General features: G+C 48.7%; 7 protein-coding genes across 7 annotated transcripts; 5 read left to right on the top strand and 2 right to left on the bottom strand.

Annotated features, from left to right (window-relative positions):
* Positions 1 to 3,018: 3,018 nt before the first annotated feature.
* YALI1_D08564g (uncharacterized protein) lies at positions 3,019 to 4,263 on the top strand (the record flags this gene model as incomplete). Its single annotated transcript, XM_502497.3, has 1 exon — positions 3,019 to 4,263. The coding sequence occupies one exon, from the start codon at positions 3,019 to 3,021 to the stop codon at positions 4,261 to 4,263; it is 1,245 nt and encodes a 414-aa protein (XP_502497.1).
* A 5,696-nt stretch (positions 4,264 to 9,959) lies between these two features.
* Positions 9,960 to 10,640, top strand: YALI1_D08494g (uncharacterized protein; the record flags this gene model as incomplete). Its single annotated transcript, XM_068282635.1, has 1 exon — positions 9,960 to 10,640. One exon carries the CDS (start codon positions 9,960 to 9,962, stop codon positions 10,638 to 10,640), a length of 681 nt encoding a protein of 226 aa, XP_068138736.1.
* A 2,703-nt stretch (positions 10,641 to 13,343) lies between these two features.
* Positions 13,344 to 14,351, top strand: YALI1_D08460g (uncharacterized protein; the record flags this gene model as incomplete). Its single annotated transcript, XM_502494.2, has 1 exon — positions 13,344 to 14,351. The coding sequence occupies one exon, from the start codon at positions 13,344 to 13,346 to the stop codon at positions 14,349 to 14,351; it is 1,008 nt and encodes a 335-aa protein (XP_502494.2).
* A 605-nt stretch (positions 14,352 to 14,956) lies between these two features.
* Positions 14,957 to 15,346, bottom strand: YALI1_D08440g (uncharacterized protein; the record flags this gene model as incomplete). The annotated part of the gene is made up of 1 exon (XM_502493.4): positions 14,957 to 15,346. One exon carries the CDS (start codon positions 15,344 to 15,346, stop codon positions 14,957 to 14,959), a length of 390 nt encoding a protein of 129 aa, XP_502493.2.
* Positions 15,347 to 15,486: 140 nt separating this feature from the next.
* On the top strand, positions 15,487 to 17,515 carry YALI1_D08429g (uncharacterized protein; the record flags this gene model as incomplete). The annotated part of the gene is made up of 2 exons (XM_502492.3): positions 15,487 to 15,952; positions 16,464 to 17,515. 2 exons carry the CDS (start codon positions 15,487 to 15,489, stop codon positions 17,513 to 17,515), a joined length of 1,518 nt encoding a protein of 505 aa, XP_502492.3.
* A 199-nt stretch (positions 17,516 to 17,714) lies between these two features.
* YALI1_D08408g (uncharacterized protein) lies at positions 17,715 to 18,604 on the bottom strand (the record flags this gene model as incomplete). Its single annotated transcript, XM_002143012.3, has 2 exons — positions 17,715 to 17,940; positions 18,486 to 18,604. 2 exons carry the CDS (start codon positions 18,602 to 18,604, stop codon positions 17,715 to 17,717), a joined length of 345 nt encoding a protein of 114 aa, XP_002143048.1.
* Positions 18,605 to 19,177: 573 nt separating this feature from the next.
* YALI1_D08402g (uncharacterized protein) lies at positions 19,178 to 20,179 on the top strand (the record flags this gene model as incomplete). The annotated part of the gene is made up of 1 exon (XM_502491.1): positions 19,178 to 20,179. One exon carries the CDS (start codon positions 19,178 to 19,180, stop codon positions 20,177 to 20,179), a length of 1,002 nt encoding a protein of 333 aa, XP_502491.1.
* Between the last annotated feature and the right edge of the window lie 400 nt (positions 20,180 to 20,579).

Genomic DNA, 20,579 nt, shown 5'->3' with positions numbered 1-20,579 from the left:
AAAAGGCATTTTTTAATAAAAAAGCAACAAAAAATCAGTTTCTAAAGTGGGATCTAGATGGACGAAAAATAAAGATGTGGATATGATGAGGATATCATTAGATTCTCCGAGATTTCAGCTACATTTTAGTAATCTTTGATATATCTAGATATTCCTGGATTGGATTCTGGAAACACTTCTCGTTGGAAGAAACAAAAACAAAGGGAATCCAAACTAGAAAGAAGGGGAAGGATCCCAGAAATGTTCAAGAGCCGTGATGTGGATCGAGAGTGCGGATGAATGATTAAATATGGAAATTGGCCGTTTGGGGGCCACTTTGGTGGCTTTTGCGTCATTTTCGGATCCCTTTTGCCTTGCCTTGACGTCTTACCTCCTCCACCCGTTCAGGTGTCAATATCTCCACCCTGGGGGGTGCCAAGAACGGTAATTGCTAGTAACTGGTGCCAATTTGTTGTACGACACTGGCCAAGACATTGTGTGATAAGAATCTGGTGTCCTTGGACAGTGGGTATGAAAAATTAAAGCATTAAGAGAGTCTAAGTAAATTCTAATAAAAAGTCAACAAACTGAATCCATCAATCTCCTTCCAGCTCAAGATTTTGTTTGACACAAGGAGTCGAGGGTTTGTATCTGTTTGAAACATGCTTATTCGCGTTTGATTAAGACTCTTACAGTATCCCTGTCGGCGATCGATCCCGAGATAGAGACGCTAGCTGACTTTTGTCCTCAAATGTTCACAACTAATGACTCAACCGGAATATACTACTTGGGTGTAGTCTAATATCCAACTGCTGGGCGGCTAGAGAGAACACAAACTACGGATCGATAGGAAATTGTCGGTTTTCCGTGTATCTCTTTTTTGGGCGACTTTTCTCCAGGATTGGGGGAACTAAACGTGATGAGTAGAAAATCGCTACGGTTACAGGAGGGATAAGAAGGAGAGGTGCTAAGGATTTTGGGTGGCAGGGAATGACTAGAGGCGGCAATTGGTCAGTGCGAGGTCGGTCGAGACTCGAAATAGCAAATAGTCGATCACAGATTGTCTGGACAATCTGGTTTCATCGGTGTCGTAGGGCGTCGCAACAAAAGCTCAATCTCATTATCGGCTCATTTCCCTGTTGTCGATTGTCGGTTGCCGCTCGGGGTGCTGTTGGTCGCACTGGATCCTGATGTTTCAGTACGGATAAGATCAAAACCGGCCATCCTGGAATGAGCATACTGTCTGAATATCGAGCACCTTCAACGACTTTCCACCGTTTTGGAATTGTTTTGGCCATTTTGGAGCTCTTTCGGAGTTTGATTTGGTTTTTTTTTCTTTTTTTTTTTTTCGGATTCCCAAAACACCCTCAATCACCGAGCATCTATAATACACCTCCAAAACATCCTCAAATGAATTCTCCACGTATTCTCCATCGTTTACCCACCACTTGGTCCCTCTAAGCAACCTCATCCCTGCCTTTTTGTCATCGCAATTGTTTATCAATCAGAACAAACTGCAAATTTTCTCTGGTGCAGATTCTTGCATGGATCGTACAGCCTTCCGCTACAAGTCTCCATCTCTCCGTGGTCTGATTATCAGATTGGCTGCCTGACTGAGACCGTGGACTCGTGAATTCTTGGCTCCGCTTGGTCAAGCCGTTTTGGAGCATCCTGCAATGCAATGCACCTTATATGCAACTGCTGCGTCAGATGCACCAGATGCAGGAGTCTGTTGTGAACTTATTGTGAAGTTTAATCAAAACCCAATTTGAAACTCATGGAGCCTAAAAATTTGTCTCACGTCTCACTGCAGAAACAGACCAAAACCGACGGATCGAAATAGGACAGATAAGAGGATATCTCGGCCATTGAGCTTACCTTAACTTTTCCTCTGGTGTGAGCCCTATAATTTTCCCTCTAACCGTGGGCCCTAGCCGCTCGCCTAACCACCATCCTAGTCCCACTAAAATACTTATCAATCTAATCACGCACGGCTACAGACCAAGCCAGGTAACTAGTCTTGGTACCATTCTAAGCAGAATAGGGTTTCTGGGGGGGGGGTGGATAGCTGGGTTAGGGAAGAGTTTTGCCAAGCCGGCGGCAAGACAAGACAAGACAAGAAGAGATTTTCTGGGCTTTTTTTGGGGAAAAAAAATAAAGCCACGGAGAATACAAGAAAAAAAAACCAAGGAAAATGATGAAAATTCACCCCGAAAATTAAACAAACAAAATCTTCACTTCATCACCTCCTAATCACTTGGCGGCATTTTTCTGCCATCACTTTTCCATAATTTTTCCATCTCCCATCGTCCTCTTTTTCACACAAAGTCCTTCCCTTCCCTTCCCTCGGTTCTTGTGCCATTTTCTTGTCAGATGTTTTTTGCTTGGCGCCAAGCCGAATTTTCATCAAATCAATCACATCGGAAGATGGCGGAAAGGGGAGAGAAAAGAGGGCGCAAAAATTGCGGCAAAGCGACGCAGCAAAATGCGGGGCATGTTGTTGGGACATTTTCGCACGCATTTGTGGCGTTCAACGGTCATTTGGACCCTCCTTTGGGCCCTCATTATGCTTAATATAAAGTGTCCATTAATGTTGAGCGGAAAGATATGATTACCCAAATATCGGGATAATTTACAGTTTGTCTAAATTTTAGAGAGGGAAAGCGTAACCTTACTATGTAAAGTCTAAATATAATCTTATTTGTAAACCTTAAGATGACAATTCTTGATGGAGATGGGAAAATGGGGGAGATTAAGAGGGATTCAAATGAGCAATTTATGAGAAGAAATAGATGACTATTGGAAATTTCGGAGATGAATGGAAATGGGATCCAAACATTTATAGACAGCTAAACCACAATGTTCTCCAGACACCCTTTGGTCTCTTCTTTCCCGCCAACCTGTCACCCTCCCTCTCATGCAGGATTGGAGTGGTAGCAGGGATGGTTTGATTTTGCGATAAATTCACGGGAATACATATATACGCGGCCATGTCCGTTATCTCATCTCATCTAATCCATCACTCCATCGACCACAACCATGGCCAACGCGTTTTCCGTTCCGGTCTTCTTCATTGTCTTTCGAGAGACTCTGGAGGCCGCCATCATCATTTCGGTGCTGCTGGCCTTCATCAAGCAGTCTCTGGGCCCGGCTCCTGTGACGGACCATCCCGATTATGACCCCGAAAACCCCGAGAAGGATCTCAGTCCCGTGGCAACCTCCGCCGATGACGCCTTTGCCGGCCAGTCCGAGGCTGACAAGGCTCTGCTGCAGAAGAAGCTCATCAAGCAGGTGTGGATTGGCGCCGCTCTTGGTCTTCTCATCTGTTTCATTCTCGGAGGCACCTTCATCGGTGTCTTCTACTCGCTGGACAAGGATCTCTGGGCTTCGTTTGAAGACCTGTGGGAAGGTATCTTCTGTATCATTGCTACCATCATGATCACCTTCATGGGTCTGGCCATGCTGCGAATCAACAAGATGAAGGAGAAGTGGCGAATCAAGATTGCCAAGACCCTGCTGCAGAACAAGGGCGAGTACAAGGACACTTCCTTCAAGGGCCGACTCAAGAGTCTCTTCAACTTCCGATACAACTCCAAGAAGTACGCTCTGGGCATTCTCGCCTTCGTTACTACCCTGCGAGAAGGTATTGAGGCCGTGGTCTTTGTCGGAGGTGTTGGACTCGGTGAGGATGCCACCGCATTCCCTCTTCCCGTCTTTTGTGGTCTGGCAGCCGGCGGTCTGATCGGATACTTCATCTACCGAGGAGGTAACTTCATGTCTATCCAGATCTTCCTCATCGCCTCCACCTGTTTCCTCTACCTCATTGCTGCCGGTCTCTTCTCCCGAGCTATCTGGTACTTCCAGATGTACCGATTCTCCAAGAAGTCTGGTGGAGATGTCGCCGAGGGAGGCTCCGGCCCTGGCTCCTACAACATCAAGGAGGTGGTCTGGCACGTCAACTGCTGCGACCCTCTCAACGACGGTGGCTGGCAGATCTTCAACGCGCTGTTTGGATGGCAAAACTCCCCCACCTACGGCTCCGTCATCTCATACAATGTGTACTGGATCTGCATCATTCTCGCCATTTTCGCCATGCTCTTCAACGAGAAGCACGGCTACTACCCCATGCTCAAGCGATGGGCCAAGACTGAGGACAAGACTGCCGACAATGCCATGTACGACCGGGCCGTGTTCCATGCTCGACAGGATGCTGGCGTCGAGAAGAATGCTGTCGTGACGGAGAACTCCGCGTCTAGCAGCGACGAACGAAAGGAGGTTGCCTAAACCTGAGTGTAGCGCAACCCAAGGTGAGAGGAAGGGTCGAGTGGTGAGAAGTCTGTCCTGACACACTCTTGACTGGTTTCTTGAGCTCCTGATAAACTCCTCGCCCCCCAAACTCCCGCTCGCCCAACTAATAAAAGAAGTAGTAATAATTAATGAATAACGATTTTAACGAGACACTTGACGAGACTTGGCGAGATTTAGTGAGAGTTTGGCCAGACTTGGTCGTAGAAGTGTGAAAATGAGCGTGGAAGTATGACGGTCGTTGATTTAAGGTAAGACGAACAAGCATCAAATGAGCAGAAAATTGCCTGAACAGAAAGCCATCAGTCGCAGCAATCTTGACCAGGGCTGCTGGAGTCTAGACTCCTCCGCCCTGAGGGATGCATATATTTGCCTGGAAGACATTCTCGAGGTGGTGACGTTGGTCCATGAGCTCGACGGGGCGGGGGAAGGAGGAGCTTACAACACTGGAACCCACAAAATGGTAATGCGACGAGATCTGGCGTGCTGGGACCCCAGACAGACATAGGAAAACGCCTACTTGACTCCATTGCTCCAGCTGGGTGAATCTGCTAACATGGCATACCTGTGAGTGGTTTGTAAACACAGACGGATGTCAATTTGCAGTAATTTAACGGCTGTAGAGCAGACAGAGTCCTTCAACAAGACCTCGGTTCCTTTAGTGCCAATTAATGAGATGCATTTAGGGCGAAGGAGAGCCAGGACGCGGCGTTACCAAGAATAATCAATCGGTATGTGCTGGTTCTGAGCTACATTGAGACGTCTGAGGACAGGAAACCAGCATCGCCTGGTTTAGACGATGGCACGGAGGGCAGGACGGTAAAGTCCTTCTCCCTGGAGCGCTCGCCTCAACAGTCTGCACCTCGACTCATGTTCAGAAACTGGGCCACTGACACCATGAACTGAGCCTTGAGAACTCAGGCCGGGATTGAGAAAATACTGCATTTGGAGAGCCTGCGGACGGGCACACCGTGGTGACCCCGTTCTACAGCGACTTTTGAAAGGGGCGAGGGGGGGGAGGAGGCTCAGAGACAGGCGCATTTGCTACCGCATGGTGAGACGGATGAGCCATGGCCACTGACCAGGCTAACACTATCTCGAAAGCGAGTCCGCCTCTGCCCAAGTCCACATCACCCCAAGTCTACATCCACCCATCTATTTTATCCCCCGCTCGGACATGTTTGCCAGGCAGACATGTCTTAGCTCACACAAGGCGCCGAATTGGAGACAGAACATGATTGCGTCCGCCGCTTTGCTTTGTGTGTGGGAAATGGGTAGATGGGGTGATATTGAGTGGGGTGATATGGAGTGGTGGGAAGAATGACAGTGGTAAGGTGGCGAGTGGAGTGGTACTGTAGCTGAGAGCTGATATGTGATATGTGGTAGGTGGTATGAGGTATGTGATAACGGGCATGTGACAAGTGGTGAGTGGAGTGGTGGTATGTGATTACTCGTGAGGTGGTGGCAATGGCGCGTACGACAGCGCTGATTAACTGGGCACAAAGTGATGGGGAGGAAGAAGAGTCGAGCTGGGTGGGACCAAGCGCTTTGTGTGTTTAGGATCACGACATTAGCAAGGGGACAACTACTGTAAGGTGAGTGGTGAGGGACACAACATAGCTGAGTGGGCAAAGATACAGCTGAGTGAACCAAGATACAGCTGAGTTTATATGGAGATGTCGTTTGTTGTCGAGAAAGACTACTGAGATTTTGGTGACAAGCCTGAATGAGCAAGGGAGATTGACGAATGAGCTACTGGCGAGTATCTTGAGAGCGATTGAATAACTTGTGGGTCCCTGGATAACTTCAGGCGGCAAAAGACTCGCTTGTTGACTCCTGACTGTTGACTTCTGACTGTTGACTTCTGACTGTTGACTTCTGACTGTTGACTCCTGACTGTTGACTCCTGACTAATTCCTCACCTAACCTGGTGTGAACAGCACCGTGGACTCGAATCGCCTGACGCTTCTCGATGTGATCGCAATCCCGGAGACGTGCTGTTGATCCATCTCTCCTAATGGAGAACTTGGTCCAGGCGGTCTGCAGAATTCATGTCCTTTACTTCTTTTCTGTTTCACTCCGGTTCCATACTGGACCAACGCCGTTCCCCGTCTCAGGACTAATCATTCACAACACATACAATCTCTGCCAGTGTGTACTCCAGCTTCCTTGTGTTTGTCTACTGAATGACCCTGAGCACGCGCGCTAGACCGACCTGCAGGTTCTCCAAGAGAGCCCCTAAAGCCACGGTCACCAACACCTTGGAACGCGCATTCGATCAAGATGGAAGACGGGAAAGCTCCATAACCGTCGCCATGCTTTAAAAGAGCACCAGCTGCCAACAGGCAGTCCACTTGAGCGGAACATCTTTGTTTGCGAGGAGGTACTATGTTTCCGAATGGACAGCAGTTAAAGCAGCAGCTCAATCACCATCACTATCACCACCGCAGTCACCATCACGATAACCCACACCTTCTCATCCTGATGGGTTCTGATGGAGCTACAAGTGCAACAACATGGGTTGAACATGACAGAAAACGGAGGTAGTAGAGTACATGCGAGTACAGTAAAACGAACAGGAGCCACCGATAGTCTTGAAATCAGTGAGTTGGTCGTTCGGAGGCTCGATCAGCACTACTTAACAAGCGTCGGAGTAGGATAATTGACGAGAATGAGGATTCACCCAACTGTTCGCGTCGTTCTCGAGTCCGCCTCATTGCCGCTGACTCGATATTTCACGGTCTCATGTCTTCAAATACATAGTGGAAGGCTTATTTTTACGAGGACAGGCAAAAAATCATCTGCAAGCAACTAGGTGATACAATTGACGGTTTAAAATCCCGTTTACAACTGTTTCCATCTCATCGGGGTCAGTATTTTTGCTATCTCCATCTCGCACTATCCCTTTGGCGATGCTCGCTCTAAGGTCACTGTCACATCGAGATACAAGAACCTGAAGAATATGAAGGACATACAGCCCAGTTATTGGCATATAATAACAGCTCCACACCCTCAAGACTTGGTTGTGAATACGTGGTCGTCTTGTCTTGTTGGAGTTTTCACGTCTCAACAGATGGTCTTGAGCGTTCTTCGAACCAGTGGCTAAGGTCTTTTCCACGGGCCCAAAATGAGATCATGTGGAATGAATCCAGGCTCAATAGATACACAAGGACTGTTTTTCGTGATACTTCCTCTCCCTCGAGCTATTCTTTGGTTGGATTTTTCATCACACTGCATACTGAGACTCGGCTTCCAGCTGCAAAACAACAGCACCAGCTCGCTTTGTCCAACTTCTCGACTACCATTCGTGGATCCAGAATCGGGTTTCTCGCGGATCCGGAATCGTTTTCTCGAGTTTCCAATCTTTGGCCAAGACTGCTGCCCTTGCTGTCGTTTTGATGGCTTTGTGTTCTCCACTTTGGTGCAACAGTGAAGAGAGGCATAGGGGTATTCCCATCTCGATCCTTTCCTAATGACTAGAAATACCGAATTTTCTACGACCGAGAGTCGCCCGACATCATACTCACTCGTCGACTAATGTAGGGAGCTCTGGTCCACCAAAAGCACACTTTTGGACAAGCTGGAGGAGATCTGGATCGATTTGTGTCTGCAGCAGTTGAAAAGATACAGGCCGACGGTGCGACAACAGTCAAAACCCTACCGAACTTTTTCTGGACGTTGGATGGTGGCTGGATGTTGGATATGCATTTCCAATGACCCTTTGTTGGAGTATGCCAGTATTGTCAGGTACTTGCTTGACCACTACCAGCCAGATGATTTCGTCGGGGCGTTTGTTGGAAGGTCTTTGGTCATGATCCCCTACGGCGTCCAGCGGTCCGAAGAGAGCCCCAAAGACCACGGAACAGGTTTAGAGAACGTCTTGAACAGAACCCGACAGTCCGAAGTCGAAGTTGACATTCGTAGAAGCAACGACCGCAGACCGAGATGAACTTATCAGATCAGGAGTGGAAATGACCGCAAACTCGCAAAAATTGCAGATACTGCGGCAGATGTGGTTTGTCGCCATCTCGTGGGCGTTCGGCTGAACACACCAAGCAGCCAATGTGTGAACAGATGGTTGATGTGCTGACCTCCAGCCATTCCACATCAGACCCATCTATCTTCTTGCCAATGAAATCGACGGTGTGGGTTTCTTTTTTCCTGCTGAACACCCAGGCAAGTCCAAAAGTCGCCAAATACTTCTCAGCCGACGACAGACACTCCTTTGAGACAACGGTCAGGCGATCCATACAATTCTTGATTCCTGAACGATTCAATTCTTGATTCTTCGATTACCGATGTTTCGAGTCAATCCTGGATCTCATGGGTTTATGGATTCGACCTCCTAAAAAACACCAATTTGACGCGACCGCAAATCGAACTCGCGACACTCGAAACTCTGATTATCAGGCCGGTGGATTAGTCAGGTTTTTTTTTTTTTTTTTTTTTTTTTTTTTTTTGAATTGTCCCATTCCTAGACTCGAACTCCCTAGAACACCAACTCAGAAGAGAACGAAATAGTACCACCAAAGGGAAAAGTGCAAGTTTGCGAGTCAGCGAAACTTCCAAAAGGTTTCCGAAATGAGCCCGGAGCGATCAAATACGGTTCTGCAAGTTTCAGCCTGGTAGAGTGAGGCGAAAATGTGATTGCAGGCCAGAAAAGAGATTGCAGGCCGGAAATGAGGTTGCGGACCGAAAAAGAGATCGGAGGGCGGAAAAAGATGGAGTTTCGTGCGCAACAAGACATACAGACAAGTTTTGAGGGTCCTCCGAACTGTCTATGAGCTTCAAAATCGCTCAGAAACAGCCCATAGTGTCCCTACGCAGCCAACATGTACTCCATGAGCGTTTTCAGGGACCTGGTCCATAACTCGTCGAGTAATGCTCCAAACGAGCTGGTTTTTCTTGATAAATTGAAAGTGTGACACACTTTGCACCGCCCCGACTAATCCCCAGCTCTCCATCTCCGTCTGTCCTCCCCCCAGATCGACTCGCAACTTGAACAAGACGCAAAATTAAACTTCCAAAAAGGAATGTGACTTGCCTAATCTGGGTTGACCACAACCTTATTTTTCTGGGGTTCATTTTCGCTCTTCTCTTGTAGAACAGATGGAGGAATCTAGCAACGGTATGAAGACCGATTTTGAAGAAGAAAGAAGCCGAATCGAAAGAATATGTTAGGAAGAATCAGATTATCACCTTTTTTTGTCCCCTGGAGCCCTCAATAGTTGTGCAATTGGTGGTGTTGTGGCGGTAACGTCCGTCAAGAGCGTGGAGTCCGCTACAATAGAATACCGATCCCGAAATGCTAGAGAAAATCAGACACCTTCTGCATATTCCAGAGAGCCATTTTGGTCATCGTATCGATATGCGGAGTTCTTGAAGTCTTTAGCGCGAAACTAGAGACAAGACCAGTAGCTACTGTCCCAAAAGTCTGGGGATACAATAAATATATATAAATTACATGTCAGTGTTTGATGCGACTGTCAGGTTGTGGTGCTGTCAGGTTCTTGTACTCTCAGGTTCTTGTAACTGTCAGTGGGGAACCCAAACAACGATTTTGCAGCAGTGCTAGGTGGGTGATGTTGTTTTCTTCAAGGCAAGAGTCGATCCAATTGTAAGTCGTTGGGGCGATGTCAATGAGGTGACAAAGAGATCGAGGGGGTGTCAAGCAAATGTCAGATATGTCGAGGGAATATCGCTATTGCTGTTTGGTGTGTCCCCGAATCGATTTGCCCCATTCGTTTGCTCCGTTTGCTCCGTTCGCTTCGTTCACTTCGTTTGCTCCGCTCATTTATCACTCCATTCAGGCCTTTCGTCTCTTGCGACCTCCTGTCAACTGCCTCCTCTTGTCCTCTAGTTCCAGCCACTCCCGTCTCAACATTGCCAGCGCTCCGGCCACCTTGTCGGCGTACTGCTTCCACTCCTCGTCCGGCAGATCGCCAAACAGCGCCTCCGTGTTGGCCAGAATCCACACACTCTTGTCCCGCCCAACCGCAGACAGCTCCGAGGTAGCTCTAAACACGTTCTGCACCTCCGCCAGCGGCCCGTTTTTCTTGGTCGGGGACACCGATGCCGTGGACCGGGCAATCGGCGGAGGGGTACCGCGACCAACATCGCCAATGTCGGGGACCACTCCGTTCAAGTCGGCAGTCACACCGTTCAAGTCAGCAGTAACCCCGTTCAAGTTGGCAGTCTCCCCGTTCATTTCGTGCCCAACCCCGTTCGTTCCCCCGTTCATGTCGGGGGTCCCGTCGTCCTCCACCTTCAGCTTTTTGGCGTCCTTGGACGCAGGCGACCGCGACTCGTCTCTTCGGCGTTTAGGAGAGGTCATGATGATGTTCAGGAGAGATTGATGGTAGTGGTGATAAATGAACCACCTCATGGCATTTTAGGTTGTTGAAACGCTAAATATGTTAAAGTGGAAAGCCTAACCTTAAATGAAATAAACCATACAAATAACAAGGGGAGAAAAATACACAATAGAAAAAAACACCGACAAAAAATTGACCATACGAGAGAGTTGGATTGTGAAGAGGGTTATGTGACACTATGTTATGAGTCCGCTGACTAATCCGGGCGCTTCGGCTTAGTAAGCACGGAACAAGCGGGGGCTCGGTCGCCATACACCATCTGCCGTGCATATGCATCTGGTTGCTGAGGACTTTGCTTCAAACCCGGGAATCGCAAAAAGTGGAGAAAAAGCGGTTTTCCACATAATAAAAACACCGGAGCGGAATTCAACGGATCTGTTATGTCTGGATATGTCTTTTTCAAACGAATTTCATTCACCTATAGCTTCTGAAATGACTCCAATGTAGACGTGGAAGAATAGTATGGGACCTATGGGGTTTCAGACAGATAACTTTTGAAATACTAGATGGATTTCGGTTCTGAAAACCCCATCAAATTCCGATCCATTTGCTCTACAATTCAATCAATTTTTCGAGTATCTAGAATCAATATTCAGGGACTTGTATCAGCTGCATGGATAACAATGAGAAAGTAAAAAAAATTGAAAAGTTGAAAGTTGAAAAAAACTATGCCGGAAATGAAAATCATCTCAACTCGCCCAATACAAGGATTAGGGGGATTTCGAAAACTACAAACGATTCAGCAGTGTTTGTATATAACGTGGCAAAGCTATATTTTCGTCATGTGACTTTGAATGTTCATTTTAATGCTCTCATTTCACTACGACTATCCCGCCCACCTCCGACTCGGCTATAGTTTATTTTCACTTTACATAATCGCGTTTCGTAGAGCGCTTACTAAGCACAATGCAGCTCTGGGCCGGTGATTAATGACTGTCAGGTGGGAGCGTAATGTGTCACATGATCACACACAACACAATACGTTTGTTTATCTTCTTTTTGTACTTTTCTTTTGTTTGTTTTGGTTCTTCCTCCGTTCCTTTTGGTTTATTGACTTTAGTTGAACATCAGTTAGGAGAGAAAAGTTAGTTGGGGGTTAATGAAGGTGAATAAAAGAGCTAGCGGTGAGATAGAACAGTCATATTGTAGATAATGGATATTCCGGGAATCTTGTATAACAATGATGGTATTTCTCTGATTGAATCTCAGGTTATGACTATTATTGGGTAAAAATGTAGTGATAACTTTACTTGGAATTAGTTGGGAATATGAACTAAAGGCGAGACCGTCTACAACTTTCCTTAGGTTGGTCGATTGGGAATATTTCCGCTGAAAATAGAATCACGTGACCTGAAACAGCAACCTTTGTTTCACAACTTGTATTTTCAGGATTGTGAAAGTGAGTCTAGGATGTATCAGGGAGATGAGATGTGTCTGTGTGGTAAATGATGAGTCACGTGATCAACATATACCAAGTAATGTGACTTGACCCCGGTGATATCACGTGAACTTACTCATATCACAGGACAAAAGCGCTGAGGAGCGCCAAAAGCTCCAGGTGGGCACCGCAGGGAAGTGCACTACATAAAGCACAGTATAGATCAAGCAAACAGTATCAAACAATGTCGATGGTCTTGTGGTATATCTCACCGTCTTCTGGTGGTCACGTAATTAACCAATCTGAATCCCTCTTTTCTGCTCTCGTTCTCGTTGCTATCATTGTTGGAGGAGGGAGCATCAGTAAGGGCTCTTTAGCGGGTCTCCAGGGCTGATTTGTGAGTACGACAAGTTGATCAAACTGTTCATTCATTGCAACAGTTATTCTCAAAACTTGAACAGGGTGTCTGAGTGCTCTTTATCCGATTCTAGAGACAAGTTTAGATTACTACAGGTCTTATGAACAGAAGCTACTCGAAAGCTGTAAATGAGAGATATGGCTATATGGAGTTCGATATTTTATTCAGAAGCGGATCTTCAATCATTACAAATGGTTTTATTTCCCAATCTTTCTCCTCATCTTCATTTCTCCACGTACTGTACATTCTCTAGATCATTCTGCTCAAAATCTTCCTGGATTGAGATATGTCATTTTATCATAAAGACTGGAAACTTGCTCCATTCACTGGCTACCATCTACAACAAACGGGGCACGAAATCAGAAGCCAGGCGTTTTCATCCCCCATTTGGAAGAGCCCAAGTAGGCAGCTCGAGAGAAGATCACTTGCCAGTGGCCCCGCGGGGTCGTAAACAGACAGTTTGCGTACTTTTGGAAGGCTCAGGGTTCTAATTATAGGATTTGGAGTTGCCTGATTGGAGGCATATTGACAGTTATAGAGCATTGTTCTGAATGAAGGAGAAGAGGGAGATGAGCGGTTAAAACCGGGTTTGGAGTGATCAAAGCACCATCTACAGTTATTAAATGGATTGGTTGACTCTGTAGGAGGCTTCTGGTCAACTTGCGAATCAAATTGACTCCATTTTTCATCCACTTGTGGTTTCGTCAGTGGAGTCCTTCTGTCTCCACCCCCACCTTCCTCCCCCAGTTGAACCTTCCAGAGGTTGAAAATCTGCCTGTCTACACCTACCTCTACTCCGCCGCCCTTCCAGCTATATATATACCCCTGTAGTCTACCGTTTGCACTATTCCATACCTATCTCGTTACTCTTTCTTCCCCCATTTTCACCATGAAGTTCTCCACCACCACTCTGGCTCTACTTTCGGCTCTAGTTGCCGCCGACTTTGACCCTAACCAGCCCTTTGGTCTGCAGGCCATCAAGGACGGCTCCGACATTGACTTTGCGTCGCTATCCATCGTCAACGGCGCCCTCTATATCAACAACAAGGGCTCTTTTTTCCAGCTCAAAGATGGAGCCATTGCCAGTGCCACGGGCCAGAAACTCGACTTTAGCAAGCAGGGTCCGGTCAAGACGGACGACTCCGGCTCTCAGGTGAAAATCAACTCCGACTATTCGGTCGAAATCGACGGCAAAAAGCTCAAGGCGTGCTCGTACCAGGTCGGCTGGGCGGTTGAGGTCGATTCGGACTGCCAGGGCGGCCAGGAGTTCCAATTACGAGCTGTTCAGGCGGGTTCGAGTCAGGGAGAGGGAGACGGCCAGTCTCAGGATCAGTCTCAGGATCAGACACAGGATCAGACTCAGTCTCAGTCTCAGTCTCAGTCTCAGTCTCAGTCTCAGCCTTCTGCCACAGGTAGTTCTGGCGACGGATCCGACAGTTCAGGCTCTGGCTCTGGCTCTGACTCTGGCTCTGGCGCTGGCTCTGGCTCTGGCTCTCCTTCAGACCCTTCTTCCGTCTCTTCTCCTCAGCAATCTCCTTCAGCTGGAGACTCGGGTTCTGGCTCAGGTTCGGGCTCGGGAACTGCTGCTGGCATTGGAGCTGCTGGAGCTGCTGGAGCTGGTTCAGGCTCGGGTTCTGGTTCTGGTCCTGGTTCTGGTTCTGGGTCAAACGGCTCTGGAACCGGCTCCTCCCACCCCTGCGCCCAATGCCCCGGATGGAACGGACAGCCTCCTCAGAGCGGAGGAGCAAACGGCGGAAACGCCAGCCCCGGCAACCCCAACAATGGCAACGCCAACAGTACCTCAAACACCCCTCCCGCTCAGGCCAACCCGGCTTCTGTCAAGTCCACAGCCTCAGGTCTTGTTGCTGCTGCCCTCGCCCTTTGTCTTCTTTTCTAGCCGTCGAACTGTAGCTGGAGAAGACCAAATGATTCTCACGGTCTCCAACTTCACTTCTCTCGCGTTTGTATTCAATTAATGTGTTCTTTTAGCAGTCGTAACGGAGTAAGTCTTACTGGCCCAGAATTGTCGGAAGAGACGCTGGAGAAAATTCGAATAGACCAAAATGAACTCTCCGACTCGGAGAGTACAATGGAGCTGGAAGAACAGTCCACGAGTCGCCGGTTTTCTCACAGTTTGATTTTTGGAGTCGTTGTAGTGGGTGTTGTAGAAGAGTTGTAGAGGAGTTGACAGGCTTGATGGGATTTGGGCCTGGGCAGAATTGGACAGAATTGGGCAGTGGTTACTCACAATTGTCATGAATTGGTAGATTCCAAACCAACCGTCTTGGAGACATGGTTGGAAAGATTCCACTGTCTCCATAGACCATCCCAGACTCCAACTCTTCCGCCTTGTCAAGGTATCTCTTGTTGCTACGACTTGCAACCCAGCCACAATGATAATAAATTAATCTACAGAGGAGGTACTCTTCGGAATCGCAGTGGTTGAGTCTCAATGATTGAGTCTCAATGATGGAGTCTCGGCGGTGAGGTCGAGTCGGTACTCTACTCTTCCTGCCCAGCGGTCGAATCAACTTTACCATCCTCCGCCTTGTCTCCATCGTTCGCCTTCTCCCCTGCCTCTTTGACCTCCCCCAAGTCCGTCTCGTCGACCTGCTGGGACAGGTCGTCCACATCCTTCTGCATCGAGTCAAAGGTCGACTTGTTCTGCTCAATGAACTGCTGCAGATCTTTGAGGTCCTGCGACTCGAGGATCGCATCCATCTTCTCGTCCAGCTCCTTGAGCTTGCGTTCCAGGTCGTCCGCCTGTTTCTCCGCCTCCGTCAGATCCTTGTACGTGGTGTAGAAGTCCGTCTCGGAGGTGGGTTCGGCAGCACCTGAGTTGGGGTCCGTGCGGGAGCCGGAGCCGGCGTTAGGGTCATTTTCCGTCGTCATTGTCAACTGTGATGACCAATAATCTGATCTGCGACGCTGGTTCGTATCTGATCAGGTACTGTACAGTACTCGACATGGCACCAACTGCATAAGGTTGACATCTTGAGGTTACTAAGCCGTGTTTACTAAGCAGCCTCGGAATGGCGAACAACGAACGGCGAAAAAAGAACGCGCCAATGGGCAAAAGAATAGGTCATGTGATACGACGCGGCCCATTTCACCAGATTATTCGCCCATTTCGCCAAAATCGAAACCTCCAGGTGTCCCCCTTCTCACGTGTCTGGACCCGATTTGAGTTCCACTTGTCTTCTGGACACGACACTAACTCGACCGCACTACACAACACATCTCCAACAATGCTTTTCGTGAGGACTCTTGTGCTGGCCATGGCCGGGCTGGTGGCGGCCAAGCCGCCCGTGGAGGCCCGAACTGCAGTCATTGTCGACAAAAACACCGATCTCGCGCAGTACTCGCAGTTTTTCGACGACGCCGAACATCTGCTCGACACGGTCACCGTGATCGACGTTAAGGACAAGTCGTTTGATCTGTTCACGTACGGGTACCAGGCGTACGACATGGTCATTCTGTTTCCTCCCCAGGTCAAGTGTGAGTAGCTAGGTATGAGGTGGCGGTGGTAATGAGGTGGTAGTGGTTACAGTGGAGTGGTCATAGTGGAGTGGTCATAGTGGAGTGGTCACAGTGGAGTAGTCATTGTGACATGTGTTGAGGTAAGACGATTCAGTGAGTGGTGGAAGCAACGCCACTCGGACATGAATCAGCTGTCGGTAAAGCAACGGCGACAAGAGAGAGATGGAGGTATCAGTCAGGAATGGCATCTGAACTTGATCGCAGTTGAAGTGAATTGAACCAAAGGATCATCTGACTGCCACAGGATCCTCTGGTTGTCTACAATTGCCACAAACGCTCACTGTCTGGTCGATTGGCATTCCTATTAATCACAAGACATCCCCACAATGTCTCTCTTCAATGGGACAATAATTGCCCTTGGAAGCTCCATTGGACCCGAAGTACACGCTCTTCATCTGTCACGTTGTCCACGGGGATCAATCTCCGTCTCGACACAAACCCAATTCCGCATTCATCAATATTAACTCAGCTCTCGGGCCGGCCCTGACGTCCCGAAAACTCCTCGAGTTCTTCAACAAGGGCGGCCACATTCTGTCCATCACCTCCCCCGAACACACTCCCGAGTCCATCCGGGACTTTGCTCAGGAGATGGGCATCAGCATGGCCCCCAAGTTCCACAAGCTGGTGGACCATTTCGGTGAGACCGGCCCCAACCACGACTCTCTGACCCTGGACACCGTCAATTCGGTCATCAGCAGTGCTGAGAACGTGGTCTACTCCGGCTCGGCTGCCTACCTCAGCAACAACCCCCAGCTGGTTCCCCTGCTGACCGCACCCTCCACCTCTTACGTCTACGACTACAAGGAGGACGAGGAGGACGAGGAGAATGCAGGCACCATGGGCACTCCCTGGATCACCGGCTCGCAGGGCTTCCCCGCTGTGGGCTTCCAGGGCAAGAACAATGCACGGTTTGCCTGGGTCGGCGGTGATATCATGACCAACGAGCAGTACACCGCACACCCCGGCAACCGACAGTTCATGAAGGACGTGGTTGAGTGGGTGTCTGTGGCCAAGAATGTCATCTCGCCCGAGTACATTCGACACAACCTCGCCGCCACCCCCGACGTGCTCAACGAAAAGATCTACAAGGTCAACGAGGACATCACCTACTCCGTGGCACTCACTGAGTGGGACAATGTCAAGGAGGACTGGGTGCCGTTCATTGCCGACGACGTGCAGATCGAGTTCACCATGCTGAACCCCTACTACCGGCTGACGCTCGAGCAGACCGGCACCACCAACTTCAGTGCCATCTACTCCACCACCTTCAAAATTCCCGACCAGCACGGTGTCTTCACCTTCAACCTGGATTACAAGCGTCCCGGTTACACCTTCATTGAGGAGAAGACCCGGGCAACCATCCGACACACTGCCAACGACGAGTGGCCCCGAAGTTGGGAGATTACCAACTCGTGGGTGTACCTCACGTCTGCAGTCATGGTGGTGATTGCGTGGTTTTTGTTTGTCGTCTTTTACCTGTTTGTAGGTAAGGCTGACAAGGAGGCTGTTCACAAGCAGTAGATGAACAGCAATTGTGGCGTTAGCGAGTGGTCTACTGTGCGAGTACTTGACTGGTGGACCCAGATAGGATTGGTTAGTAAAATAGATATGATAGAGCTATGGGTTTGTAGACCGTCGCAGGTGGGTAGGGTAGTTACAGTACGCTACATGTGAAAATCTGTTTGTATTCATATAATTCATTCCTTTTGTTGTGTAATCCCTACTGCTGAACAACCTTGACGTTGTTCTTGACCTGCCAGTCCTTCATTTCCTTCTGGACCTTAGCGTACTGCTGCATGAGCTGGTCCGTCACCTTTTTTAGCTGCTCAAAGTTGGTCTCCAGGTCCTTCTGCACGTCCTTGACGTTTTTCTCCACAATGACGCCGCCGATCATACGGAAGCATTTTCGGTCGTCGGCCATGGGTTGCAGCGTTTCGAGAACGAGTCTGGGTTAGTATGGAGTTGCGGTAACCGATATGGGAGAGGTCAGAATGTCGAGCTGGTGTTATGTTGCCTGCTGGACGTGAATGTGGCTGAAGCAACTGGTAGATCAGGAGTACAGTAGGGTTGGTTGGTAGCAGTGAATAACGTGCGGCATCCAGAAGAGCGATATGCCTTGACATAGAGTCGCATGCGACGACTCGTGCTTTGAGAAAGGGGTCATCTTACACGGTGGTGGATATAGTCAGCGCCTCCGCACTTTGAATGTGCACGATTTTTTTGTCGGACATGTGTGTATCCAACCAAATAGGTATCACGACGTTTGAACCACACGTCACTAACAAGAGATGGTCTGTACCCACAATCATAGGCTTCATCACACGAGAATACACCTGGTGTAGGACATTCCCCATCAAAAGCGAATAGAAAGACTTGTTCTCTGTAGAGTCGCAGAATGAATCAACATCTGCTCCAGTCCCATTCCCTTCACATCCAGAACGGCATTCCACTCCATTCTCGTATGCCTTTAGATCGTCTCCTCCATACTCACTTGTGCTCCTCGCTTTCGCCCTCGATCTCGCCAATCTTTCTGCTGAGCTGCTGCAGCGACTCCTTGAAGGCGTTGTACTGGTTCTGGAAGTCCGCGTTGGCGTTGGGTCCCTTTGACATTGTGGCAGTTGCGTTGTAGATGATGGGTTCTGGTGCGATGATCTGTAGTATGCATGTTGGAGTGCTGCCATTGACAAAAGTGTAAATGGGGGTTAGGAGCTGGGAGGGAGAAGCCATCTATCTCTGGCTGTGGAGCAGCTGTGGAGAAAGTGAGTACATTGGATGAATTGTTGGTGTCTAAATAGTTGGTTTGAAGTGTCAAAATTGCATAAATGTTCGAATACAGCGCTCTGGGCCGACTTTTCATTCCTCCTTTGCCTACCTTAAATAAATCCCAGTTACAACGGGCCTTGTTTAGTCAGTTTTGGGTCTCTAGTTTTGGCGTTTTTTTGTGGAATACGCTGAAAAGTAGACTGTGTGTTTGCATCTGTGTAGAGAGTGCACATTTCGATTTTCAAATTTTTGGCATTTATATCTCGTGTTTTAGACGAGGCTTCAAGTGTGCTTTGAACGTTCAATAAAATTCAACTAACTCTAACGGCCATTTTAGTTGAAGAATCTAAAAAAAAGAATATCTCCAATATGCACAAAAAAAAAGCCTGAGAAATTCTTACCATCACCACAAACACACCCATGGCCATCAAACGGCACTTTGTGGGCCGGCCAAAGGACGTCAGCGACAGCGACAGTGGCAGCGACAGTGGCAGCGACAGTGGCAGCGACAGCGGTAGCGGTAGCGGCAGCGAAAACGAACTTCAGAAGGATCGCGAAGTTCAGGAAGAGGTGGTTCCTCCGGTTAACAGAAATGTTCATGTGGCACAAGCAAGGCCTCCAAAGCCCGCGAGATCGTCGGTTCCTCAGGCGCAAACAAGTCACGCGGTTGTGGACCGCATAGTCGGTGAGCAGCGGGGCCAGCGCAAACCGGTCCAGGGATATGAAACGCTAGAGAGGAGGCCAGATGACGAAGAGAGTGGTGAGAGTGGATCCGAGGAAGAAGAGGCCTCGGAAGAGAGTGGATCTGAATCCGAGTCGGAAGACGACGTGCCCAAGACGTTTGTTCGACCGAAATTCATCCCCAAGAGCAAACGCGGAGCGGGGGTTTCTACAAAAGTGCCCAAGATTATGGGGAAGGATGACTCGACCAAAACGCTGGAGTACATTGAGAAGCGGATCAGGGCCGAGCAAGAGGCCCAGAGAGCGTTGTACGAAGAGGAGAATGCCGCCGAGTTTGGCGGGGTGGACGATACGGACGATCAGGACGTGGAGAAGGAGCTGGAGGACTGGAAAGCTCGAGAAAAGGCCCGTCTGGATCGAGATAGACAGGAGCTCATTTCCCGGGAAGAGGCTCTTGCACGGGAGGATCGCAAGGAGGAAGCGGGGGAGCAAAATGAGCCCTCTGGAGATGGTAGTAACCATTGGGAAGCCCGCGGGGACGACAAGAAAGGCAAACCCAAGGGAGCTTTCTACCAGGAACAGGACATTCTCAAACGAGACCTCTCTGGACCGTTGCAGGATGATTATGTGGATAAGACCAATGTTCCTCAGAGTCTGCTGGGCAAGAATGTCGGTCAGAAGGGACGAATCATGCACAAGAGTTTGAAGGAACAGGATACCAGCAGGAAGAGACAGAGGTGAGGTTTTTGGAGCAGCATTTCAAGTTGGTATTGTATTGGTCTCCCCCTGGAGAATGTGGTACTTAATGTCCTCTGTCTTCAACTGGCGACTCACTATCAACTCTTCCTCTCGAGGGTCCAAAAGTGCGGTATCAGTACAGAGTCCATCTGTCACTTGCAAGTATTACTCTCTAGAACTCGTTGGTTCGAATAAAGCATCCAATACTTGCGACTCTTGCCCATCGTCATCTCTGATACACCAAGCACATGCTGATGCGACCCACACTGCTCCCTCATCAATGGCTGCAACTTCTAGATGAATTAATTTATTACAAACATGTTTATAGACTCGTCCTTGACGTACCAGCTTATCATTTCATTGTATCTTCACACCGACATGGTTGGGCACACGAATCGAAAGC

The sequence above is a fragment of the Yarrowia lipolytica genome, chromosome 1D (assembly GCF_001761485.1).
Source record: "Yarrowia lipolytica chromosome 1D, complete sequence".
In the NCBI taxonomy this organism is placed as follows: Eukaryota; Fungi; Ascomycota; class Dipodascomycetes; order Dipodascales; genus Yarrowia; species Yarrowia lipolytica.
This window is presented reverse-complemented; position numbering and strand designations above follow the sequence as displayed.